The sequence below is a fragment of the Oncorhynchus tshawytscha genome, linkage group LG31 (genome assembly GCF_018296145.1).
Source record: "Oncorhynchus tshawytscha isolate Ot180627B linkage group LG31, Otsh_v2.0, whole genome shotgun sequence".
Classification (NCBI taxonomy): Eukaryota; Metazoa; Chordata; class Actinopteri; order Salmoniformes; family Salmonidae; genus Oncorhynchus; species Oncorhynchus tshawytscha.
This window is the reverse complement of record NC_056459.1, coordinates 12680673-12698252: the sequence shown is the minus strand read 5'-3', so window position 1 is coordinate 12698252 and position 17580 is coordinate 12680673. Positions and strand designations below refer to the sequence as shown.

General features: G+C 41.0%; 1 protein-coding gene across 8 annotated transcripts in view; it reads right to left on the bottom strand.

Annotated features, from left to right (window-relative positions):
- The window catches only part of LOC112229688 (tropomyosin alpha-3 chain), a 34491-nt gene that overhangs the window by 8780 nt on the left and 8131 nt on the right, over positions 1–17580 (bottom strand). For 2 of the 8 annotated variants that reach the window (XM_024395651.2, XM_024395648.2), the window contains exons 3-7: positions 10683–10816; positions 6944–7061; positions 6574–6644; positions 5087–5162; positions 241–303 (exon numbers count right to left, since the gene is read on the bottom strand). In XM_024395651.2, the coding sequence (XP_024251419.1) occupies positions 241–303; positions 5087–5162; positions 6574–6644; positions 6944–7061; positions 10683–10816 (462 nt within the window). Of the gene's footprint in view, positions 1–240; positions 304–1809; positions 1886–5086; positions 5163–6573; positions 6645–6943; positions 7062–10682; positions 10817–14146; positions 14901–17580 lie in introns of those variants that run through there. The other 6 variants (XM_024395649.2, XM_024395647.2, XM_024395656.2 and 3 more) reach the window with 5 other exon arrangements.

Sequence of the window (17580 nt, the reverse complement as noted above, 5' to 3'; positions counted from 1 at the left end):
GTCGGTCACGGTCCCAATACTTGGAGCTCACTGTATGTGATCCTATACAAATGTAAGCAAGGTTTGAAATTATCATGTTTTAGTCAAATATTACATCTGTTGGGGATTCTTGCGCTCAACTTGCAAAGTACTAATTATGTTCTGGCCCCCTTACCGTCGGTTCATTTCTCTTATAAAATAATAAATAGGCTCACGCCTGAATCTACTTGATGATCCCTGTTCTACAGGTTATCCACTTACCTCTTTGAGCTTGTCAGTCAGGATCTTGATCTCTTCCTCATACTTGTCCTCCTTCTGGGAGTACTGTAGTAGAAGAGAGGACTGTCAGTTCAAAGCAGAGCGCCCAAACACCAAAACATAAAATAACTGACATGAACTCAATCTCATGTAAAAGACCAGTTCGTTGATGCTGCAATAGAATGATTCCTAAAAACATTCCATTATAATGCATGCCAAATTAGTTCAACAAATAGAACAATATCAAGGGCAATCCCAGGGAAGTCAACAGTGCATGTGTGACTTGGCTCCTTCAGAGGTTAAATTAATCCATCTGTCTACAGCTCTAGAGATACCAGAATTCTTGCTGAGATTGCAATTCTGGGTGGGGCCTTGAATACGGTTAGAACGCAGTGTCTCAATTGCCCAATCATCACCGATTGGCTTGAAGAAAAGAAAACATCTGATGAGTAATCGAGGTGTAAAACGTTCAGGATGTTGAAAATAGAAATGTACCAAACAAAATAACTGTAGATAGGAATTCTTCAAATTACTACGCAAAACATTTAACTTGGCAAACTTCGAAACATTATGCCCAATAGGAAAGGCAATTGGTTTCCCAGGTCTAAATCAGTCACTGGTGAAACACGAGAACACCACTGTCCATAAAAAGGTGGAAGTAGAATACCACTTATCTAACCATTATTCCACTGAAGAAAGTTTACTTGTAGGTATGTTTACTATGCATCTGCTCGGAGCAGATCTGGACATGCATTTGCAGGAATACAGAGGCAACAATTATAAACCTGGGTTGTGGTCATTAGGTCACGCATTGGAAACCGTCAAATGTTTCTGCAACAGAAAATGAGTCCTGTTAGTCTCTCCTGTTTGGTGCCTATTGAACATAGCTCTGGAAGTGTTCATCTGTATTCCACTGCAGGGTCATTGGAGGATAACAATTACAAAGAGGGTGCAAAGGAACGATTCATTAAAAGTAACGTTCTCTATGTTATATTAGACCAAACCCTTAACTTAGTATGGGGGTGTTTGTCCATGCAGGCCTTCGGTCCAATCAGAAATATGGAGATTAAATTCTCAATTAATCATGTAAGTGTGACCTTTAGAGGAATTATAAACATAGGCTGTAAAGGGCATTGATGACAAGAATGGATGTCTGGGAGAGATAGGAGGTATTCAAGACTGGAATGGGGGTAAATGCCAAAGGGAAATTAACTACACTGACCAAGTAACCCAAGGTTAACTGCCTGAGGCATCTGGATATGAACTACACACACAGGCAATGTTGTTCAAGGCAGAGTCAATACAGAACCTCTGGTGTAGGGTGAATACAGCAGCTGCACTCAAATACACATGCTCCACACAGATACAGGTACTATGTGTACGTACACACACACACACACACACACACACAGCACCCTCCCCACCACGTGCAAAGAAAAATTGTCAACGCACAATACTTACTAAATCGTTTCCTCAGAGATGTAAACAGTCAGACAAAAACATGCCCACAGGTACATGCTAGATTAATCTGAGTTTTACACAACCAGGTAAAATACCAACACACGGACACACCTTCTCTGCCTGGGCCTCCAGGGACTTAAGGTTATTGGTGACGTTTTTCAGCTCCTCCTCCAGTTCAGCACATTTACTGGATTTGAGGAGAGGCCGCCATTGAGTTTTCGTTTCAAGAGAATGAGAAGACAAGGAGAGATGGCAACGAGGGCGGAGCAGTGAAAAGGAAAGAGTAGCAGTGTGAAAACATTGGCAATACAGTTTAAGATAATTGATGGTGAGAGACGACAAATGGTCTCGGGAGGAGTTGATAATTAGGAAACATGAAGAATGAGTGCCTTATGTCAGAGAAAAGACATGAGGCTAACCACACACCACAGTGGTTACAGACCCTTGACACTACCAAATCTCCATATTAAAGTGTGCCTACCTCACAACAGGAAATCAGTTTAAGCAACATCCTCAACGAAAGACAAGCTATACAAGTAATGTTCACTGTCGTTAGAATGGCGTGTTTTAGGCTGGAGATGTCCTTAGGGCATTAAAAAAGGTGAGTTGTGCATGCTCAAGTTCTCATGGGTCAATTCTGTGTTATTTTCAGTAGGGCACACCATAGCAAAACATTTTGCAACAGAAAACTAAAGCAAGCATTTCTTATTGGATGAGTTGACATAGAAACTGGGTGAAGCTATCCTACTAAACACAACCGGAACTCCCATCGATTTTAAAGCAGTAGGATGCCACTTCCTTAACATGCACACTGGATTTCATGCAAACACAAGTTGAGAAAAGAGTAGGGAAGAGAAAGGGAGGCAAGCGCGAGTCAAGGAGAGACAAGGCAGATACTGAAAAGATATGGTTGGAGTCTGCAGGTCCGGGAGTCATCCAAAGAGGACCACCAGTTGGTCCTGAGGCCATGATTCTGATTACTTCTTTCTCATCCTCCACACACACACAGAGACTTTCTATGTGCACCTTGAGAGATCTTTTAACAATAAGTAGGTCCTACATCCATAAATCTCGAGCCTGATGTTAGACCAATGGTAGATTGCTTTAGTGTAGTCAGTTGAGCATGAACACGCTCATACATGCATTTCTCTTACACACCATGAAGTGTAGGCACACTCACCACACAGTGGGGTGTCCAATCAAAAAAACACATGATTTTCACAAATGGGTAAAAAAAAAAAAAGTTATATAATCCTCTTTAAAAAAAACACCAAATGGCCCAAACCTCATGTCTATGGCCAGAATTAGGGTGACCAAATCAATGGAGGCCAGGTTTTTTAAAAAGTGGTAAAAATATAAGGAAAACAGCATTGCGTCAGCTAGGCTGGATTCTGTGCATGATTTAAAGCTCTCTTCAAAAACAAGAGTCTCTGAAATGTCAACGGAGCACTGAGCTTTATTTTCAAAGCCTTTTACATTTCAAATCTCAGACATAAAACAGTAGAGGTAAGATGGATATAGATGAGACATGACATGTCATTGCTAAGTTATTTTTTGCTGAAACCGGAGCACTGAGCTTTATTTTCAAAGCCTTTTACATTTAACAACTAGTTTTGCAATGACTGATGACCAAAATGTAGAATCCTAAAATGTTGATAAACCTGCACGTTATGTCAACAGAGCTCTGTACTGATTATCAGTTGCATTAGGTTACGAAATCTGACTTATTGGATATAATGTCAATGATATGTTAGAAATACCCCACTGAATGATTCAGAACATGAACAATCATATTTGTCTTTGTAAGTTACATTTTATCACCAAAGCATGTTTTCAGACACAGTGGACAGACACCCTATTCACACACACCCCTCCTTTTCAGTACACAGACATGGGCATTTACACACATACACTGCCTTCAGAAAGTATTCACACCCCTTGATTTTCACATTTTGTTGTGTTACAGCCTGATTTTAAATTAATCAAATTGAGATTGTGACACTGGCCTACACACAATAGCCCATGTCAAAGTGGAATTATGTTTGTATAAATATTAATACAAAATGAAAAGCTGAAATGTCTTGTCAATAAGTATTCATCCCCTTTGTTTATGGCAAGCCTAACTCATTTCAGGAGTAAACATGTGCTTAACACATCACATAAGCTGCATGGACTTGCTGTGTGCAATAGTGTTTAACATGATTTTTGAATGACTACCTCATCTGTTTCCCACACATACAATTATCTTTAAAAAGGTCCCTCATTTGAGCAGTGAGTTTCAAAACAGATTCAACCAAAGACCAGGGAGGTTTTCTAATGCCTTGAAAAGGGAACATATTGGAAGATGAGTAAAAAAACAGACTACACCTTAAAGCATGGTGAAGTTATTACACTTTAGATGGTGTTCCAATTAGAGGTCGACCGATTATGATCTCAATGCCGATACCAATTATTGGAGGTCCAAAAAAGCCGATACCGATTAATCGGCCGATTTTGTTTTTATACATTTTCTTTTTGTGTGTAATAATGACAATCAATACACCCAGTCACTACAAATATACAGGTGTCCTTCCTGACTAAGTTGCTGGAGAGGAAGGAAACCGCTCAGCAACTTCACCATGAGGCCAATGGCGACTTTAAAATGAGTTAAAAATATTCCTAAACCTGCATCCTGGCACTAAAATGGACTGCAAAAAAGTAAAGAAATGTACTTTACGTCCTGAATACAAAGCGTTGTTTGGGAAAGACACCACATTTCATTTTCAAGCATGGTGGTGGCTGCATCATGTTATGGGTATGATTGTCATCGGCAAGGACTAGGGAGTTTTTTTAGGATAAAAATAAAATCGGAATAGAGCTAAGCACAGGCAAAATCCTAGAAGAAAGAAAACCTGGTTCTGTCTGCCTTCCAAAAGACCCTGGGAGAGAAATTCACCTTTGAGCAGGACAACCTAAATCAAAAGGCAAACATACACTGGAGTTGCTTACCAAGACAGTGCATGTTCCTGAGTGGCCTAGTTACAGGTATGACCTAAATCTGCTTGAAAATCTATGGCAAGGCTTCAAAATGTGTCTAGCAATGATCAACAACCAACTTGACGGAGTTTAAAGAATTTATAATAATGTGCAAATATTGTACAATCCAAGAGTGCAAATACTCCGTAATCGTTACCAAAGGTGATTCTAACATGCATTGACTCAGGGGTGTGAATACTTATGTAAATTAATTGTATTTCATTTTTAAAGCACCTTTTCACTTTGCATTATGGGGTAGTGTGTGTAAGAGAAGGCAAGAGAAAAAAAGTTTAATCATTTTGGAATTGAGACAAAACCAAATTTGGAATAAATTGAGGGGTATGAATTCACTCCACAGACAAACACACAATACCTGGTCTTCAGAGGCCTGCAGGGACTTCAGCGATTGGTCGAAACCCCTCAGCTCCTCCTCCAGGGCCCTGGCTTTGCTGTTAGTGCAGGGAGGGGGCGGAGTCACACACATGCGGTGCATGGGGCGTATGGAGGGTGGGGGGTGGGTCATGCGTTGAATTTAGGTCGGACCCCCAGAAACATGCAGAGACGGACAGATGGGGGAGGAGGGCATTTATTAATTAGGATGCAGAACCATTGTTATGCAAACACACAAGTTTATTCTCATGGCCATGGGAACAGTGAGGATGGGGCCAGTTTGGTATGATACCAGAAGTGGGACTGCTATAATGCAGAGCCGTATCAAATACTTTTAAAAACTTGAGCTGTGCTTGAATGTGTTGGTCCAATACTATGGAACCGTCACAAAAGAGCAAACTCCAAGCAGTATTTGTATTTAAATATAGCGTCAAGCAGCCATAGCGGGGCTCAAACTACGGCCCCACAATGTCACCATCAGAACAAATTGGACAGATCACCATAGGATTTGCCACTTCTGTACTCCTTACCACGCTTGCCAAATATCAGAACTCAACAGATCACACAATTCTTTGGATGATGTATTTTTGAACATTTGTATTAATGTGGTCTTCTCCAGAACCGCTCAGCACCAAACTTGGTATATAGCATCAATGGATACATATTTAAAACGCTAGGTTTTCTAAGGCTCTCGCTCAAACAATATGGCCGCTATAAGCCAATGAGCTTGTTTTTCCCTGTCCAACAATGCAACCATGCGGCCAAAGAACTATACTCTACAGGTTAGCTAGACTCATCCCTGAGTGTGCCAAATTTCCTCAGGTCAAGTGCAATCAAGGTAGTCCGATCAAGAGGAATAAATAAGTGTCGTTATAGCGCCTCAGCGTGGTCAATTTAATCGTGCTCACATTGATGTCTATCAAGTTGTTACAATATGAATAATGTGTCTGATTTATATGCATTTGTGTGCCAGGTCAAGACCACTTGAATGTTCATTGGTCAGTAGCAGCCATGTTTGAGATGATAGAGGGGCATGAACTTTAAAAGTTTTCATCTTCAATCGCTTGACCAACTGGCACAGCACTGCATGAGAGGATATGGCCTAGATTTGCTGCTTGAACCCCTAATACATGACTGGCCTGGTATAGTGATGTAGACCGGGAATTGTTCAAATATATCCCAAATGAGACATCAAGATGTATGTTTGCATTCTGCATCGTGTAGTTCTGTAGTTGTGTGACCAGAGTATGTTTAATACAGAGCTACAATGCTGTACATGTCAAATTGATGCAGTATTGTGTGTGTAATAGATCTCTACATTAATTTGGAGGAAAACATCAGTATAACTAAATTATTTGACAAAATCCTATTCGGCTGTGTGGAATAAGTGATGTAACGTACCACTAGTGTAGTTCTGTGTATGCGTGTGTGTGTGTAACTATTGTGCAGTTCAATCACGTGGTCACTCACGCCTCAGCAAGCTCTGCCCTCTCCTCCGTGCGCTCGTGATCCCCCTCGATGATCAGCAGCTTACGAGCCACCTGTAGACTCACACACACACAATTATTTACTGCCAGTTGCACAAGATGGCAGATGGAAACAATTGCACGCAAGATGTGCGCAGATGGTGAACAGGTGAAGTGTGAGTAAAGATGCCCACTGTGGATATAAATTGGGTACATCTAGGGAAAAACTATACTAGTGAGCTCACAGCATCACGTGAGAAGAAAAGTATGCGATGATAACCTCATCCACTTGTGTCTCGATGTTACCTCATTGTGTCCGTGCATATGAGGTAGTACTAAAGCATTGCGTGCGTGTGTGTGAGAGATATCCTCACCTCCTCGTACTTGCGGTCAGCCTCCTCAGCAATGTGCTTGGCCTCTTTCAGTTGGATCTCTTGTAGCTCCATCTTCTCCTCATCCTTCAGGGCCCTGTTCTCAATCACCTTCATGCCCCTGGAACAAACGCGCACATGTTAGATGTAATGTATCATCTAGGAATTCATTTGGTATTGAAACTTAGGATACGAAAAATGTAACACTGTGGTAATACGCCAATACTCGATATTAGACTTTGGATATTTGTCAAACTAAACACACATACTTAACATTGCACACTGTCAGCAGCATGTGACACTACATTTCACACACTCTGGGAGGCACAATGGAGGGAGAAACTCAAAGGGTGCATCAGAGAAAGACATCTAATCAATTAACAGAAGGTAGCGAGACCAAACACAAATCGTCAAAGATGGTGGTAACTAACCCAAGAAGTATCAACCGGCATCGTTTCCAATTGGAGCAAATGAAGCACATTGGGAAGAACAAGCAAAGAGGTGGGAAGAGCCAAGAACGAGCTAGAGAGCCTATTGGCATGATGTAGCATGTATTTGCATATTTTCATTAGGGAATGCAAAGCCTGACGTGCACGTGTGCAATAACTCAAGTCGCCCTTGCACTCTTAAACATTTTTAGCAGAATGTTGGCCAAGTTTCATCTAGCTCCATCCTCTCATCCCACTTGACATCCTCTTATCCCACTTGACATCCTCTCATCATATTTGAGGGGAAGTTCTAAACAGATCCTTCAGATTTATACCCCCGTGATGTGTACGCGTTTCCCCTTTTGTCTGTCATCGTTGCGCCTATGTGCTTTCACTTCCAGTCCAACAACGACAAACTGACTAGGTTTAAACCAGGGATGGTCAACTGGCAGCCAGCATTTACAGGACCAGTCAAAAGTTAAACCACCTACTCAATCAAGGGTTTCTTTATTTTTCCTATTTTCTACATTGTAGAATATAAGTGAAGACATCAAATCTATGAAATAACACATGGAATTATGTAGTAACCAAAAAAGTAAACAAATCAAAATATATTTTGTATTTGAGATTCTTCAAAGTAGCCACCCTTTGCATAGACAGCTTTGCAATCTAGGCATTCTCTCAACCAGCTTCATGACGTAGTCACCTGGAATGCATTTCAATTAACTTCTTGGATATAGGGGGCGCTATTTTAATTTTTGGATGAAAACCGTTCCCATTTTAAACAAGATATTTTGTCACGAAAAGATGCTCGACTATGCATATAATTGACAGCTTTGGGAAAAAAACACTGACGTTTCCAAAACTGCAAAGATATTGTCTGTGAGTGCCACAGAACTGATGTTACAGGCGAAACCCAGATAAAAATCCAACCAGGAAGTGCCGCATTTTTTGAAACAGCCTCATGCCAATGACTCGTTATATGGCTGTGAAGGAGCTAGGAGTCAGCTTACGTTTTCCCCAAGGAGTCTGCAGCATTGTGACATCTTTTTAGGCATTTCCATTGGAGAATGGCTGTAAGAGACCATATAGGGTGAGTGGACGCATGGTGTCTCCCGGAGAAAACGTTGCGTAAAATACTGAGGTAGCCATTTTTCCAATAGTTTCTTATGAGAAACCAACTGCCTCCACGGATATATTATTGAATACATATGTTAAAAACACTTTGAGGATGGATCCTAAACAACGTTTGCCGTGTTTGTCAATATTATGGAGAACATTTTGAAAAAAGTTTGGCGTTATAGTTGAAGTATTTTCGGTCGATTTCTCAGCCAAGCAGGATGAACAAACGTGACGTTTTTCGCCTACAAAAATATTATTTTTGGAAAAAAGGAACATTTGCTATCTAACTGGGAGTCTCCTGAGTGAAAGCATCTGAAGTTCTTCAAAGGTAAATTATTTAATTTGGTTGCTTTTCTTATTTTTGTGAAAATGTTGCCTGCTGCCAGCACAGCCTAGCATAGCATTATGCCATGCTAAACTTACACAAATGCTTGTCTAGCGTTGGCTGTAACGCATATTTAGAAAATCTGAGATGACAGTGTTGTTAACAAAAGGCTAAGCTTGTGTTTCAATATATTTATTTCATTTCATTTGAGATTTTCATGAATAGGAAACGTTGCGTTATGAGGCACAGTGGCTCATGGGTCTGTGGGCCTACAGTACCAGTCAGTACCAGTCGGGGGGGGTAAGGTCAGTCTGTTTTATCTGGAGTATTTCTTGTCTTATCCGGTGTCCTGTGTGAATTTAAGTAAGCTCTCTAATTGTCTCCTTTCTGTGGACCTGAGCCCTAGGACCATGCCTCAGGACTACCTGGCCTGATGACTCCTTGCTGTCCCCAGTCCACCTGGTCATGCTGCTGCTCCAGTTTCAACTATTCTGCCAGCGGCTATGGAACACTGACCTGTTCACCAGACGTGCTACCTTGTCCCGGATCTGCTGTTTTCGACTCTCTCTCTTGACCGCACCTGCTGTCTCCAACTCTGAATGATTGGCTATGAAAAGTCAACTGACATTTACTCCCGAGGTGCTGACCTGCTGCACCCTCTACAACCACTGTGATGATTCTAATTATTATTATTTGACCCTGCTGGTCATCTATAATCGTTTGAACATCTTGGCCATGTACTGTCATGATCTCAACCTGGCATAGCCAGAAGAGGACTGGTCCCCCCTCAGAGCCTGATTCCTCTCTAGGTTTCTTCCTTTATTAGGGAGTTTTTACTAGCCACCGTGCGTCTACATCTGCATTGCTTGCTGTTTGGGGTTTTAGGCTGGGTTTCTGTGTAGCGCTTTGTGACATCGGCTGATGTACAAAGGGCTTCATCAATACATTTGATTGATTTATGAGTTGGCGTGAAGGAAAAGCAGACAAGAAGTGCTCAGCATATGAAGGAACTCCTTTAAGACTAATCCTCATCAAGCTGGTTGAGAGAATGTCAAGTGTGTACAAAGCTGTCAAAGGCAAACGGTGGCTACTTTGAAGAATCTAAAATATATTTTGATTTGTTTATAAAAACTTTGGTTACATGATTCCATGTGTTACTTCATAGTCATCTTCATTATTATTCAACAATGAAGAAAAAAAATAAAGGAAATACCTTGAGTAGGTGTGTCCAAACTAACTGGTACTGTAGGCCCGCAGACCCATGAGCCACTGTGCCTCCTCCAATTGTTGTGCCCCCACCTCCATCAAAGTTGCCCATCCCTGGTTCAGACCAGTGACTATGGCCAAGTCCCCACTTTTTCCAATATGTCTTACTTCATGGGATCCCATGTTAAAAAGTCATGCTTCCTTTGCTGCATAGGGCCTTCGATAAATTATTTGCGGGTGCTTTTATCAGTCCTATTTCAAACATGTACAAGTGTATACAACTTTATGCAAATGACACTTACACCATTTCCAACAGTTGACCAGGCTATGATAGAGCTGCAATCCGAGATTCTTGCCTTACAGAAAGCCCTGGTTGGTTTATAATTCATACTTGCTGGTAAGAGTAAATAGATGTTGTTGCATGCTAACAGATGACTGGAAGTCTGTGGGTAATGCTAGTTAGCATTGGCTCGTAAAACTACCTCTAATTTCCTTCATACTGGACACAGACATAAAAATGGTATCCATGAGTTCATCTGACCCTAGGGGAGAAGATAAAGGGCCTCATTGCCAAAATCCCAGAGTATCCCTTTAAAACAGTGGTGTTCGGAGAATTACAGTGTTTTCCCCTTTCTGTTCACGTGCGGTGTGTTCCACTGACCTCTCACTTTCGTCTGCAGCCTTTTCTGCCTCCTCCAGTTTCTGCAGAGCGGTCGCCAGTCTCTCCTGGGCCCTGTCCAACTCCTCCTCAACCAGCTGGATACGCCTGTTCAGGGAAGCAACTTCAGCCTCAGCCTGTATCAGGGAGGGGGAGAAGGGAAAGAGTTGGACATATACTGGCATTTAGCCTCAAATTTAAATGGAATTGACCTCAACCCCTCTTTCAACATAGGATTTACTGTATATGCCATGATATGATTTATATAGTGCTTTTTCTAGTGCTCAAATCACTTAACATTGCATCACATCTCACGTTGTCCACCGACGTAGGAGGCTAGACTCATTGCTCCAGTCAGATTACCATTTATTCACCTTGATTTTCTCACACGCATCCATCCAGTACACTGGTTATGTTCAGTGTAAGACTGCAGAATCTGTTACTTTGTATTCTGTGAGCTCAACGCACCGTTTCTCTATCAAGCATTAACTGTTGGAAGATGTAAGATGTCATTTGTAACAGGTCAATATTTGTATTAGTTAAGAGCAGAACATGTGGTAATTAACTACAATGACCACAAGCCAGTGTTCCTACAGCTGCGCGTTATCAGTGAGGGAGTTCTATTACGCTGGGCCGGATTTTCCAGAAAATAAATGTTTGAAGCTTTAACTAGTTTTCCTTGGGGAGACAGATAAAGCTTTATCAAATTACTTTTGTGAAAACACAGAATCCTACACGTCCTTTACCGTCACTTTTTGAAGCCACTCCTCAGTAAAAGGCACATGACAGCCAGCTTGGAGTTAGCCAAAAGGCACCCAAATACTCTCAGATCCAAGATTGAACTCTTTGGCCTGAATGCCAAGCTTCACATCTGGAGGAAACCTGCCATCATCCCTACGGTGAAGCTTGGTGGTAGCAGCATCATGCTGTGGGGATGTTTTTCAGCAGCAGGGACTGGGAGACTAGTCAGGATTGAGGGAAAGATGAATGGAGCAAAGTACAGAGAGATTGATTTTACCCTTGTTTTCCTCACTAATTTTGTGGTATCCAATTGGTAGTCTTGTCTCATCGCTGCAACTCCCGTACGGACTCGGAGAGGTGAAGGTCGAGAGCTGTCCGTCCGAAATACAGCCCAACCAAGCAGCACTGCTTCTTGACCCAATGCCCACTTAACCTGGAAGCCAGCCGCACCAATGTGTCGGAGGAAACACCGTACACCTGGCTACAGTGTCAGCGTGCACTCTGCCCAGCCCGCCACAGGAGTCCCTAGTGCGCAATGGGACAAGGACATCCCTGCCGGCCAAACCCTCCCCTAACCCGGGCGACGCTGGGCCAATCGTGCGCCACCCCACGGGTCTCCGCGACCGAGCCTGGACTCGAACCCAGTACAAAGAGATATTTGATTTTTAAAAACTGCTCCAGAGCACTCAAGACCTCAGACTGGGGCAAGGTTCACCTTCCAATAGGACAACGACCCTAAGCACACAGCCAAGACAAAGCAGTAGTGGCTTCGGGACAAGTCTCTGAATGTCTTTGAGTGGCCCAGCCAGAGGCCAGACTTGAACCTGATCTAACATCTCTGGAGAGACCTGAAAATAGCTGTGTTGCGACGCTCCCCATCCAACTTGACAGAGCTTGAGAGGATCTGCAGAGAATAATGGGAGAAACTCCCTAAATACAGGTGAGTCAAGCATGTAATGTCATACCCAAGAAGACTTGAGGCTGTAAATCACTGACAAAAGGTGCATAAAGGACTGAGTAAAGGGTATGACTACTTATGTGATTTGTTCTTTCATTTTAATACATTTGCAAAAATCTAAAAACCTGTTTTTGCTTTATCAAAATTGAATATGTGTGAAGAGTGATGAAAAGGTTTTATTTAATCAATTTTAGAGAAAGGCTATAAGGTAACTTCGTTGTGGAAAGTTGTGTCTCAGCCTCTTGCGAATTGAAGGAAATGTATGAAACAGATGAGAGATCTCACACCACTGGGGAGAAGATGGAGGTAGATTACATTCTGCTAATTCTCTCATTGATGAAATATTGGATTTAAATGCAGTTTTGTCCCCCAAAACTAATATATGTTATGGACTGAGTGCACTAAGTTTTGTAGACTTGACTCTTTGGTAAAATGTCTTCATGGGGCAGCCACGATTTAGCAGTGGCATGCCTCTCTGCTTGGGGAAACACAAAATATATTGCATTTTAAAACTAGTTTCATTGGGAAGGCAGATAAAAGCCTTTTTATCCAAAGCAATCACTTTTGCATGTGAAAACAGAATCCTACTCATTACTCCACGTGCTTAACCTACACCGCTTTTGTTTTGAGCAGACTTGACCTTCGGCCAAAAAACTGGGCACCTGGCTCAAGTCTGGAAAGCAGCCCAGTTCCAAAACAAATACAATCAACACTAACCCAGTTCATCCGGGGCATTTATCAAATCCCCCTCAGTATGTTTGGCTTAAAGTACCTATCCAGTGAAAAATCTAACTTTTAAAAGTTAATATTCTGTTAACTCACAACCAAATGATGTTGTTGACTCATCAGATACTCGTATGGGGCCAAAGCATAAATTGGAGACAACTATCAGGAAACAAACTCAAACAAAAAGTCAAAAAAAAAAAAAAAAAAAACTTTCAGAGGATGTCATCATCCCCCTGATGAGGATGAGCTGGCCAATTAGTGGTCTACTTGTGTTCATATTTTGAATGTGTATAGGCCCACACCATTCCAACACAGAAAAGATTTGTTTTAACACACATAATTAACAAAACTATTAAACCCATATTGTAATTAATTACAGGTCATGTCCGCAAACACTGGAAAGTTACTTTAAGCCCCAGTCCCTCAATGACTTCAATTTCAAAAATTCGGTCATAAAGCCCCCACCCATGTTGCACAACACCTTCCACTAACAATTCCTTTGTAATGTTACTCAACAATACACATCATTTGATAGGTGTCAATAGGAGATTACCTAAAAACACCTCACTTCGATACAGCTACGACCGGGAATGACTTGTTCGTAGCAGGTTAGGAGAATTAGGTTAAGGTTAGGAAAAGGTTTAGCGAAAATGCTCTCCTAACCCTGTAGTTCCCAACCAGCGGTACTAAGACTTGGTCTACGACTCATGATGCCATAATTATACTGGTAAAATGCATGAGAGGATACTTCAGGTGTTCTCCGGCACAGTAAAATGTTGGTGGTGGTACAGTAACAGATAACGGTTGGGTACCACTGTCCTAACCTGGTACGAAAAGTCCCATGTCAATAGGCTCCTTGTAGGGCGGGGGTGTAACGTTAAAAGGTTAATTGCATGAATGACAACCCAGGCCAAGTGGTAGTATACTTTTAAAAAGAAACAATGTAGCCTATCTGCGCACGTCGATCTAATAGTCAAAATGCCAAAGAAATATATTTTAAAAAATGGTAATGTCGATGGATGATTCTAAAATATAATTTTACCTGTTCTCTTGATGTTTTCTCCACCTCGACCTGTCTCTGAAGAAGTTCAGCTCGCTCTTCGGCTTCATCTGCCTGTTGCTGTAAAACTTTGATCTTTCGCTTAACTGCGTCGATACTGTTGTTTCCAGACATTTTATTTTGTTTATGAGAGTAGGTTAGTCCTAGTTAGTTTGTTTCCCCTTCTTTAAAGTTTTATAACTTCGGCACGAGTTCTTCAGAACGGGAGGAAAAAAAGCAGCAACGCCCTGCCAAATGGTCAAACGTTGATTGTAGTAGCGTGGGAATATGCGTTCTTCCTCCAAACAGCAGGGACACTCAATAACGCATTTAAGATTGACACTGGTCTAACCGAATTTCGTCCAAAATTCGTGTTTTCAAAGTAGCCTAATCCGGTTAGATGTTTTAAATCGTTTCTGCTGCTATCATTTACCAGGAAGACCCCAAAATGTTTTTTTTTTATTCTACAGACGTGGCAAGCTAACAGTCCTAATTCATTGGCTTCCGCTGTGGAAAATGGGACGAATTCTTTCAATTGCACGCGGTTATAATTTAAGCTCAATCAAACGAATGAATGAATTCAAAATTGGTTTAACAAGGGATTTGCTGTCCGTTCTCTCCCCTGTCTCTAAATCACTATGCCCTGCCCGCTTGGTTCAGCTCTTTACTTTTCAACCCACTTCCGGCTTGCTCCACACCCAAATGTCTGGCGTAGACAATAAACTGGAATGCTGATCCAGAGTCAGCCCCTAGAACACTAGTTGGTCCCCAGAAGGAAAGTTTAAAAAATGATCCCGTCAGCACATTGAGCACAATGTATCTTCGACCGGAAAGCACTCCTTGGTTACACGTGTCCTGACCAGGTGAAGTGACGTTTCATTTATAAATCACTCGCATTCCAAGCCACTCCCGAGGTAGCATATGAAAGTACATGTAAGGGGGGATTCACCTGCATGAGAATGTCATCTCAAACATCACGATTTAGTACATATTTGTTTGAATGGTGTAAGTCTATCTACAGGCTATTTTGTATGGTATGCCTACTTGTTCATCATATGTGACTACTTGCTTTGTATGTGTACATTTGTTTGCTTGTCAACACATTACACCTGAAGCCTCCAGATACCAAATATGACCGCTTCTTCATTCCTTCCTGTTGCACAACAACTTGAGGATGCTGAGACATGCACCACAACACACACACAAATCAAGTCACTACTTGTGAGCCATCACTAAATTCAGTGTGATATAAAACAAGAAAATGCACATTGTCTTGTTAAATTTTGGTTTAAAGATGGTTTAAAGATGGGTTATGAAAACATCAGGCCTAGCTAATAATTCAATTATGCCCAAAATAATATTTCCTTGTGAGATAAAGTGTTTTGAATGGGATTGAACTCTTCAATTTCATTGAATACACAGAGCTGTGAAGGTGTTGGTGTTTCAAACAGGTCTTGGCCCTCCCTTCCTGTCTCTCACTACCATGATTGTGTTTATTAGGGCACTCAATTGAAAAGATTAAAACAATTTCCAAGAGAAAAACAAAATAAGCATTTCTAATTGTTCAAGTCCAGGAAGTCCCTCCTTGTTTTCTTCCGACCTTGTTACTCACTCGTGTGGTGTGAATGGTTCACTCGTGTGAATGGTTCTCAGTAGGTGAATTGATTGTTCACTTGCACGTCCAGTTGTGACCACCAAGTGTCGCCCCAGACCACATGTTTGGCACTGTGAGACAATTTTAGACGTTGAGTGAGTTTCTGCACATTGACCAAGTTTACATGCACACAGTATTCCGAATAGAAGCTCATATCCCGCTTAGGTTTTTTCGGGATAAGCTGTTTACATGCACCTTTGATATTCTTCTCATAAGTATCCCTGTAGTCATGAATAACCAGAATATTCCTAATTTAAATTCACATGGGTTAAATGGAATAGTAACAAATATGGACACCGACTGTAGCCTATAACCTCTCACATGTAGTGGATAAATATCTTGAGAAAATGCAAATTCATGTTGTTGTTGTTTTTTTTTTTTACACCGTTATGCAAGCAGACCGTATTTCAACCACATAAAATATGCAACCAAGACGAGCTGAAGTCTTATCAGAAGAGTGTTTTGCCGTTTTATCAGCTTTTAATTTCCTTAAAACTGGTCAAACTCATGACATTTGGACAAATGTACACATACCAAGCGCATAGTCACACACGATGAACCATCGAGGACCACTTTGGAAACAAGCGTTTTAATTAATACTTTCAAGTGATATCCTCTGGGTTCGCATTGTGCATTTAGTTGTTTTTGTCTGTTGCCCAAAATAAATCCAATTCAATTTTGTACAGGAACAATCATTCCACTGTTTTGGAGAAATTGCATATTCTCCCCGGTCCCTAAACGAAACAGACAACTTTACTGGTGTTATCTATATTACTAATGCATTAATTCTATCAAAGTCAGACATCATTCTACTTTATTTAGTCTTTGGGGGCAACACGTTGTGACAGAAGAGAACCGTGTATCAAACGTAGTTGACAAACAAAATTACCTACCAAATGTCGTAAATTGTAAGTAGAAACTTAATTTAAATTATAGTAAATTAATTATAGTAGGCTAAATTATTATTGTTGATCAAACTGCGCAGGTAGTCTACTTTTTGAAGTGATTTGATTGACAAGCAGATGAAAACGTCATCTGCAGAACGCGGTTTTTCACGGTCCGCGCAGGCTCAGTTTCGTATATAATGGGAGTAAACAGGACAAGACTTTTACATGCCACAATATCCCGTTTTAGATCAGCATATCCGAAGCATCTTATCCAGGGTTCTCAACCTGAATACAAGCCTTTTATTGTAAACGGGATATGATGTTTATATGAGTCAACTCAAAAACAGAATACTTGAGTATTCTGAAAAATAACGGGATATTTGGTGTGCATGGAAATGTGGTCAGTGATTCTGCATTGCTATGGCCAAAGTATCCCTACACATTTACATAACTGTGAAATGTTACTTGTATATGGGTCTATTTAGATGTAGAACTAAGTTTGTAACAGTAAGTCTATTGAAAAAATTCTAAAAATTATTCCATGACATTTGTGTCTTAGTTAAGTTGAGGTGAGGTTATTTTTTAAAGTTTCATTGTCACAATGCACAAGTACAGTGAAATGCCTTTCTTGCTCTTTCCCAACAATCCAGTAGTACAATAAAATACATTTAAAAAGTCAAGTGGAACAAAAAAGTAAGTAAGCTATATACAGGGACAGTTCCAGAGTCTGCTAATACCATCTTTACAATGTGCAGGGATACTGGAGTGGTATAATTATATATGTATAGGGGTAGGGTGACTAGGCATCAGGATGAATGATAAACAGAGTAGCAACAGCGTATATGGTGTTTGTGTGTGTTTTGCAATGAAGGTTTACAGTAGCCTCAATAGCACTG